Source organism: Gavialis gangeticus, unplaced genomic scaffold (genome assembly GCF_001723915.1).
Source record: "Gavialis gangeticus isolate Ggan-Ray unplaced genomic scaffold, GavGan_comp1, whole genome shotgun sequence".
NCBI lineage: Eukaryota > Metazoa > Chordata > Crocodylia > Gavialidae > Gavialis > Gavialis gangeticus.
Window position 1 is genome coordinate 24617652 of NW_017729030.1, and position 9495 is coordinate 24627146.

Sequence of the window (9495 nt, forward strand, 5' to 3'; positions counted from 1 at the left end):
ATGTCTTTCTTATGATTTTCCCAGTGAAGTAAGTGTTGGTAACACACAGATTTTGACTTGTACAAAGTTTTAACACTCACTGGCTATTTTCATTCATATTACCAATTCTGAATTTGCCCAGAATATCAGGTAAATTCTCAAAACTACATTCAAGTCTTTCATTGAAGTCACCAAGTATTATAACGGTCTAATTTCTGTGAGTTTTCTCAATCTCTTCTTCAAGATGCTGGTAGAAAACATTCTTGTCTTCATTGCTAGCTTGAAGGGTAGGCACATAGACACTAAACATGACATAGCCAGTCTGTGTATGCATTCTGAGCATCATGAGTCAAATAGGTACAGCAATTGGGCTTTCACAGAAAAACAGTAAGCTGTTTCTAAAAGCAAAACCTACTCCCTGCTCTCCTTTCTCCTGTTGGTTTCCCATGCCAAAAAACAATGTAATTATTCTCTTGGATAGAACCTCTACCTGAAAGTCAAGTTTCTGCTAATGCACCAATATCAACCCCAAGTCTAACCAATGCATAGATTGGTAGTGCCATCTTCCATAAGTCTGAGTTCAAATCGAACCTAGGGGCCTGAAGTCCATATATTCCAGCATACAAGTCACTTTATCATTTTGCTATTATAGATCACACCAAGACCTTCAGCACATATGCCTAGACAAGAGTAGTGGAGGCTGCTCTAGGCCTACCATCCCCGCTTTACACCATCAAGACAGAATCTGAAGGCCAGACCAAGTCCAGATGTTCAATGCCTCGACAGTTGTAGCTTGTCAGACAGCAACAGATTAAAGTTGTTGCTGACTGTTTAATGCCTCAGTGAGGGCACATGTCTGAGAGACAGTGTATGCATTTAGAAAATGAGCTGATATTTCACCTAAATGAGCTTTACTCTTGGATAACTGTCCTATGCTGCAAACTGAAGGAATAAATCAGTCCTGTGGACTTTTTAGTGATTTTATGAAATGAATAACCAAGCACATACAAACATATTGCTGACACTAATAATGAGTCTGAACTGCTATAACTTTCCTAAACTAATTAAGAAAGGAACACTATAAGGATCAAACTGAGATCAGGGCTGATGATTGATTAAGTAGATTAATGAGTTCAAATTGCCAAGTCACCAAACTGATACAGCAGGTAACAGAATCAAATCATGAGGCTGACATAAAAAAGGCAGCTAGGTTACGTGCATTCAAAAAGCCTGAGGTGTAATTGATCTGTTACGTGGTTTTCTGTAAGTGGTGTAGTTTAGATCGGTAATAAACAGAACACACATTTGTCCTTTGGGGGAGGGGAAAAAGGGGCATAAATCTCAGGCTGGATTCTGCCATTTTAAACCAGTCTCTGGGTGCTGAATTTCTGTTCTGAGTATAGACCAGGTTCTAATCACTTATACTGGTAAAAGTGTAATGTCTGTACCTGGCTAAATAGTTCATGGCTAATTCTGCTTTAGCAGATTGCATGAGGAGCTGTCTTCCTCTAAATTAATAATCCATTCAGACTTCTAGCTAGTACAAGGGCCTCAAACTGGTCAGCAAATAACCTAACTGTATGTTCTGATATGGTCATGAGGTATATCTATGTGGCACACTGCAAAACAGTACATACCCAGCTCTAAGCAAGGTACTTTGAGTCCTAGAAGCAGTCTACCTGAAGTAATATCAAGCTTCACATGAGCACATTAACGTGAATGGAGCACTATGCTATCATGACAAGAGCTTTGTTTCCCATTAATTCATATGTCTCGACACTACACTGTACTTAAGCATCTGTTGGTAAATTAGAAGAACACTCCTTTTCCACATGGTCTTGCCCTTTATATGGAAAATGTTATACTTTGGGGACCACCTTTGTACTTGGGGCCAATTACATAGTCCATATCTCTGGATACTAGCATTATAGTCCCAAACTCTCACAACTTCAGGACTTAGAATAGGAATTTCTACAGTGACCAACATGATCATCATCTTACAAAACCCACTGTTAAAAGTGCATAATAAATGTTCTTCAAAAACAGAAATGGGAATGTAGATGGGGGCCCTGCAACAAAAGGTATATGAACTACTTCTACCCTAGAGACAGAGTAGGGCTATAATCTCAGTATTAAAATAATTTCTGATTAAAATTTTCCCAAACCAAAGTCATATGTAAGCCTATCTTATATAACTATATAAAATGTAAATGGCCTCAGTGTTCTTGAAATACACCTCAAATCCATTCATCTTCCCACTAATGAGGTTTTTGTTCCCTTAGTGATTGCTTTTTAAACACAAAACTATTTATTTGTGTACCTTTCTCGCTAGTTTGTTGTAGTTCTTTATTGTTGTTACTGTCTTCATCTTCTTGGTTAGGAATCACTTCTTCCTCCTCCTCTTCTGCTTCTTCCATATCACTGTCAAGGTAACCAATCAAAAGCTCTGTATCTGTGTCTATATCCTCAACAGCCAGATAGAAAATGTTTTCCCCTTCCTGTTGCAAAAAAATAAGCAAAACCAATTGATCATCATCATATAAACATAAAAATCAAAGTTAGATTCAAGGATTCTAGGGGCAGAGAGCAGCCTCAAAGCCAGCTTTGCCAACCACTGAAAGATTCAACTGACATAAGTGTTTCTACAGGTGATGCAGTCCTAAGATATCTTTCCAGGTCTGGGGCATGTGCAAAAAGTGTCCTCCCATTTTAACAATGTTTGGAATGCCCCTGATGCTGCTCTAATCTGTGCCAGAAAACTACGCCTACGATCAGCAGCTCTTCTCCTTTTGTTGAAAATACCTCTTCTCTCATTTTCAGGCCACATAAAGGCATTACATCTGTACTGGGAGAATCACTGCTCTCCAAGTAGAAACTATGAGCGTATAAGTGTTAATTCAATTTCTTCAAGGGGGAAACATGCCCCCTCTGGGAGAAAAATCATCCATATGTCAACATGGAAAATCTCCCTTATGAGAGACAAGGTTCTTTGGGTGAATCAGATATCTTATATTAGACCAACTTAAATAGCTGGAAAAAAAATTTCTTGGCAAGCTTTCAGGTTTAAAAACCTTTTGTCAGGAAGGGATTTTAAACCCAAAAGCTCGCTAAGAAAAAATGTTTCCAACTATTGGAGTTGGTCTAATAAAAGATATCAGATTCACCCAAGAACCTTGTCTGCCTATGTCCTTAGACCAACATGGCTACAACCTACATTCCTTATGAGATAAACCCTTGCAAGAATGAATGCCTAGATCTTCCCCCAGCATAGTAAAAAAGTCAGGGGTGGGAAGTAAAGCACACCAAACAGTGGAAAGTGTTAAAATTAAAACTTATGCAACTTTAATTATCTGTATGTTTGTAAGCATCCTTCTCCAAAGGATCTACCTTCTTGTTTTCAAACAGGCTTTCAGTTCTGATGAGACTTACTGCAGAATTATGACAGACATCCTCCCAAAGCTCATGATAACACACTTAAAAGAGGGCTTGACGGTCATATGGTGTAAATCAGTGCAGCTATGCAGATTAATACTGACAAAAGGTCCAGCTTAGTCACTGTCTAAGATATGCCATGCATCCCTCCCTCCCCCTCCACTACCCCAGTCCAACCCCAGGAAATACTTCTTCAGAAGCAACCAGAACAATCAAGTAAACTTCCAAATAGATACATGAGCTCATTGCTTTGTGTCCGATGTTTACTTAAACAGATTTAAAAAATAAGCCATTTAACAAAAACAGCTGTCCTCTCAAAAGCTGATGTACTAGGCTGCCTCTTCAGCTGTACAGAAGCCAAGTGCTTTGGGTGCTATCAAAGCAACAAAGGAATCATATTTACCTAATGAAGACTTCCAAGTGCTGTCATAAATCTTAATACTTATCTGATTAACATCCAGTGAAGTTAATTGAATCTCTTTTAGAATACATCTAGCCATATATTTTATAAAAATCTCATAGCACAGGGACAAGATAATGATTTTTAATTTTGTAATATGCTAAGATTAATTTAAACTGTCAACAGGCATATAGTATTTCGAATGCATTGGAAGGTCTGTAATATATTAAAAAAGTAATTTTCATACAACAGAGAAAACCATTTAATTCAATAGACTTGATAGCAACAGCAATCTTCAATGACCCACCACAGTTTTACCTGTACACCAATAATAGTCACTGAAAACAAAACTAATTACACATATCCTTCAAGATATATTGTGCAGCCTACATATTCATCTACAGACTATCCTAACTTTTGCAAACATCTAAGAGTTGCTGCTTTTCATATGGCACTGCCACATGTTTCAGAGAACTTTAATGTATTACAGTATAAATAAAAAATAACTTACTCTCTGTAACTTTGATTTGAGGTAAATAAATGATCTCCCTCCTCTCTTTCTCAGCAGAGACTGGATGAAAAGATCAGTGAAAGCCCCCTTTATATCATTGAACAACACAGTCCTTCATAAAGAAGGACAATTCTGTGCATGTAAACCACTTGTTTTGAAACACAATAATAGAAAAAATAGGACTGGAAGGGAACTCAAGAGGTCATCTAATCTACATGACTAGCTCAAGGCAGAAACATCCCCGTCTAGATGTTACCAGTCAAATGTAACCTGTATTTAAAGGCCTATAGTATTAAAGATTCCACAAATTCCAGGTAATCTGTTCCAGTATTTAGCTGCCCTTATAGTAAGAAAGTTCTTCTTAATATCCAGTGTAAATTTATCCTCCTAAAATCCAAAGGCCTGTGCCCAGTCTACACAGGAAACATGCTAGTTTTAAATTGGTATCTTAAACACCTGACACAATAATGCAATTTCTGTATTTGGGCATGCACATTTTCCGACACAAAAGTGCACCAACCATGAAAAGTAAACCAAAAGGCAGTGGCACCCCATCCATATTAGTCCAGTCCCCATATGAGTAGTCCTACAGCAAAGTCCTATCCACATTATTACAGTCTCACTGTGTTTGCTCTGCCCGTGTGTATGAAGGCATATTCTTTTGTTCTTTGTGCTGAAGTGTTCTAGGATTCTTTCCCAGTCAACTGCAGAGGAGCGTGCATGTTTCATATGGGATATTATGGAAAGGACTTTAGAGGACTTTCAGCCCTCAAAGGCTAACATGGGCTGAAACTACACTGTAAATAGATGTGTGTGGTGCCTCTGACACTACAGACTTGAACTCACTAAATGTTTCACAAACAAACTGGCTTTTTTCCTAAATGAAAATGGTTCAATTGAAAAAAAAGTAAATCTTTTTCTTCCATCTTTACCTCTTTCCTTTTAGTGGGCAGGGAAGATGGTGAAAAAAGACACTAATAAAATTCAGATGAGATTTTTAGACTTTTTTATAAACACTATTTTTCACGGTTAATACTTACATTTAAAAACCCACCGTTGTAGACACAAAACATTACAATTTCTGTTCATTTTTACAATTAGTCCAATTTCTTTGTAATGATGGTTCTTGGGGATGAAGTAGGTATCTGAAAAACCTTAATAAAAACAGGATTGTGTAATAAAATACTGAGTTAAATATGAATTCCAGATTTAAAAAAGAAAAAGATTTTTTTTAACTTAGGAATTCAAATAATCAGGATTTTTAAAATATATATGTTTACCTGTAGTTAGTAGGGGCGTGCAAAGTGAGCAGTATTCGATTCAGATTCGGCCTGATTCGGGGAACTGTGATTAGATTCGCTGATTCAGATCACTGTCCTGATTTGATTCGGCCGAGTCTGAAGATTCAATTGCGATCCAGACAATCAGTGATATGGCCATAAACACAGCTTTATATGTTTTTTCTAATACCTCAAGGTAGCAGGTGCAGCTCATGAAATGGTGGGCAGATGGAGTGTCCCATGGGAGTGGACCAGAAGTACTTCTGGTACACTTCCGGGTCTACCACCGAGCGCACGGGAGACCCTCCTCCCCCCACCAACACTCTCCCATGGGATGCTCCATCCGCCCCACCATCTCAGTGTTCACAAGCCTGGTACCTCGAGGTACGTAGAAAAAAACATGAAGCTGTGTCTATGGCCAAGTTGTCGAATTTCTCTGAATCAATTTGGAGGCTTCCAATTCAATTCGGAGAGATTAATGGGTCTCGTGATTTGATTCGGATTTGGAGATTCGACCACCAAATTGGGCCGAATCTCCTCTGAACTGCATCGGCGACTGAAGCTTCGCACAGCCCTAGTAGTTAGTATCATGCCACATTATTCTACATATCAAGCTCACACGAATGAAGCTTGTTTGTTCTGGCCTTCATAATAGGTGCTTTGTATTTGCCATATGACCTTTGTACTGTGGTCTCCTGCATATAAAATGGACAGGAGATGTCCCATGACAAGTTTAATATATGAGAATGAATGCCAAATTGTATGGCTTCTTCTCACCAAAGTTCAATACCAAAGTTCAACTGGGGAGGTGGGGGAGAAAAAGGACACGAAGGAACTCAACCCCTAAGAGGCACTAAAAAAAAGCATTTCTAAATCAAAGTCTTTCAGATTTCATTTCTGCAATGAAAATCTGACATTTTACATGGAAAGTAAAACCCATTTTGTGATTTCTATGTATCACTCCTCTCTATGGTTCTCTCTACTAGCATTCTTCCATATAGTTTGTTTGCACAATGCGCACACACTCAGTACAGTGGCTTTATTCCCCTCTAGTGGTGGCTGCAGCAAGACAAACCTGTTAAAACCTTGTTTAACTGAGAAAGTCTGGTAGCTCAGGTGGTAGCAACTCATGATTTAAAATCCAGAACGCCTAGGTTTCAGCTGTGCTGTTAATAACCAGCTTAAGCCTTCGTCTTCTAAAAAAAATCTGTCTTCTATTGCTCATGGACTTCTGGGTCCATGTAGAAATTCTATGTTTCTTACCAATCTTTGAAGTCCCTCACTTAGAAGTTGAATCCATTCTTTAAGAATATATCTATGCTCCCCTCTCAGCCATACTATTTGCTCTTAATGTAAATCTGGTAACTTTCTGATTTTTTGCATTCATATATTTCAAAAGTATGTTAACCAACATTCTAGTAAAATGTATATACCAGTTCTCATTCCATTCTCGGTTTCTAGAACTTGATAGATCTTGACATACTTTTCTGCCTTTTAAGAAAAGAACGTAATTTTTATTCCTGTTTTACTTTTGAAACTAAAATGAGACACAAAAAAACTCATTGAGCAGTGATTCTTAGTTAGGGTGCACGGCATCCCCGATGCCATGCAACGTTAGTACTGTTAAGTGCGCAGACATGATTCACAACTTAAACCCAGAGGGTGTGTCCAGCCAAGTGTAGATGTTTGGTTCCCCAGGGACAAATAGTAGCGGCTCACCTTGCACCACCACTACTTGTCCCCAAGGAATGCCTGTGCCAAGCGCACTTTGGCACACAGCAAGTTAACCCGGGTGGGGTAGGGGAAGCTGAGGCCAGTACTGGGCTGGCCCCAGCAGCCTTACCTGGGGTCCTGGGGACCTCCCAGAGCTGCAGCAGCAGCGATTCTGCTGCATGGAGCTTGGCTAGCAGCCACAGCGCGGCTCCAGGCAACCTGGCTCCACTGATCCGCTTTTTCTTTCCTGTGGGACTTTTTGACCCTTGGATATCTAGGGGTCAAAAAAAACCATAGAAAAAAAAAGTGAAGCAGCGCACACACGGGCAGCACTCCCTTGCAGCATGGAGAACATCTAAATGTGCACCACAAACATGCCTGCAGTGCCACATACCGCACAGCCATGCTTGTCTGGACGCAGCCAGAGATTCCAAATAAGTATCTATGGTGTTAACAACATTTGAACTGTTGTGGTCTTTCTGAGTTGTTAGCAACAGAAAACTGCTCTGGTTTCTTTGTAGTCAAAAAAACAAGCAAAAACTTTTTAATGCTAGTTGAGAACGAACCACTGCCACAGAGGTTCTTTCTGGCTTTGGAGATGAATCCAAACTTCCCTCAACGTTCATAGCTGTTTGCATTTGGTATTACAATTTAGATCTCTAATTAAAGCATTATTTTATGTAAGAAAAAACTGACTTGTAAAAGACATAAAAAGGACATGGACACTGTATAAAACATACATGGAGCTCAAATCTGTAACAGTCACTTTGATGGGGAACTGTCAGAGTAAACAGTTTGGCAAGCCTCAAACAACCTAAGGTCTTTATTAGTTTATCCATAAAGGTGAGCTCTAGCTGCCATCAAAGTCAAAGGAAATTGAGAAAGCTCAGCACCCCAGAACTGAGTCTCTCTCTCTCTCCCCCCACCCTGCTCCCCAACCTTCAGGGTCTACTGAAATCACTGGAAAGTCTTGTACTGAATTCAGTGGCAGCGATACCACATAGGAACAATACTTGAAGCTATACGTGGAAATAATCATATGTCAGGTTTGGGGAAGGATCCAGCCATTTTGATGCTTTGGCTAAATATGTCACAGTTTTAAAGATTAGGCTCCCATGGGAGGAAGAGGAATACAACCTGACCTCTGACTTAGCACAGAACTTGAATACACAAAAAAACTTTAGGAATACATGGAATCCCATTGGTGTCAGCAGTACTGCACATGTTTCTAGTGAAACATGAGATTAAGTGTTCTGCTGAAAAAGGACTTCAATTCCAGGGAGTGATTTTTCACTTTCTCTCCCAACATCCTCACTTAAAAATACACCTTTGGCAGGGTTAAAGTGAGACCTTTAAAACAATCAGCATTTATCATAAATTACTACATGCTGGTAATCAAGTTGTTAAAAGTTTTCTAAGTGCTTAGAAGATGAAATAAGCGTAGCAGTTACAACATCTATTGGCAAATGTTAATGTTTTAATATTTACCTCAAGGGACTGCATCTCAGAAAGTTAAATTATCAACTAGAACCTAAACTAATAGGTGTAGGGAGACCTGTATTCCTTTAAAATTCATGGAAAGAGAAAAATTTGGAGTCTGATTCTAATTTTGAACCACCGCTGGGGGCGCATCCACACACACAAGCACGTGCACTTGCAGCAGTTCAAACAGCAGCAGTACAAATTTGTGCCGGAGATTTGTGCCTCAGCACACATGCCTAAACACGCACTTTGGTGTGGGGCAAATTCTGCCACATGGGGTAAACTGACTCTGCCCAGCTCTTCCTGGATCTGCAGCCAGAGGGAACTAGGGGCTGGGACCAGCACCTGTGCTGGCCCCAGTAGTATAAAAAGCTACCCTGGTGAGCAGCTCAGGGCTACTTGTCAGCAGGACCTTCTGAGGCCTGGCTAGCTGGTATCTGAGGACACTAGCCCCCTGTGCCAGCTGGACTGCAGAAACAGCCCTAACTTATTGTGGCCCTTGCACCCTCTACCCTTTGCAGCTGTCTGGCAGCAGGGGCTGCTTCCTGGCTGTGACCTACTGCCACTTGCGACAGCATGCACCCCCTTGGAGCTGCAGCCTCATGGCTGTGTGCCTGCCAGACCTGGACGGGGACTGCGTGGCCACCTGGGCTGTAGTATGGGCACTGCAGCAGAGCCATCTGCACCTCTGGGCCAGC

At 40.2% G+C, this 9495-nt stretch overlaps 1 protein-coding gene across 2 annotated transcripts in view; it reads right to left on the reverse strand.

Annotated features, from left to right (window-relative positions):
• The window catches only part of PRDM5 (PR/SET domain 5), a 208402-nt gene that overhangs the window by 133093 nt on the left and 65814 nt on the right, over window positions 1-9495 (reverse strand). For both annotated transcript variants that reach the window (XM_019522042.1, XM_019522041.1), the window contains exon 4: window positions 2300-2477. In XM_019522042.1, the coding sequence (XP_019377587.1) occupies window positions 2300-2477 (178 nt within the window). The remainder of the gene's footprint in view (window positions 1-2299; window positions 2478-9495) is intronic.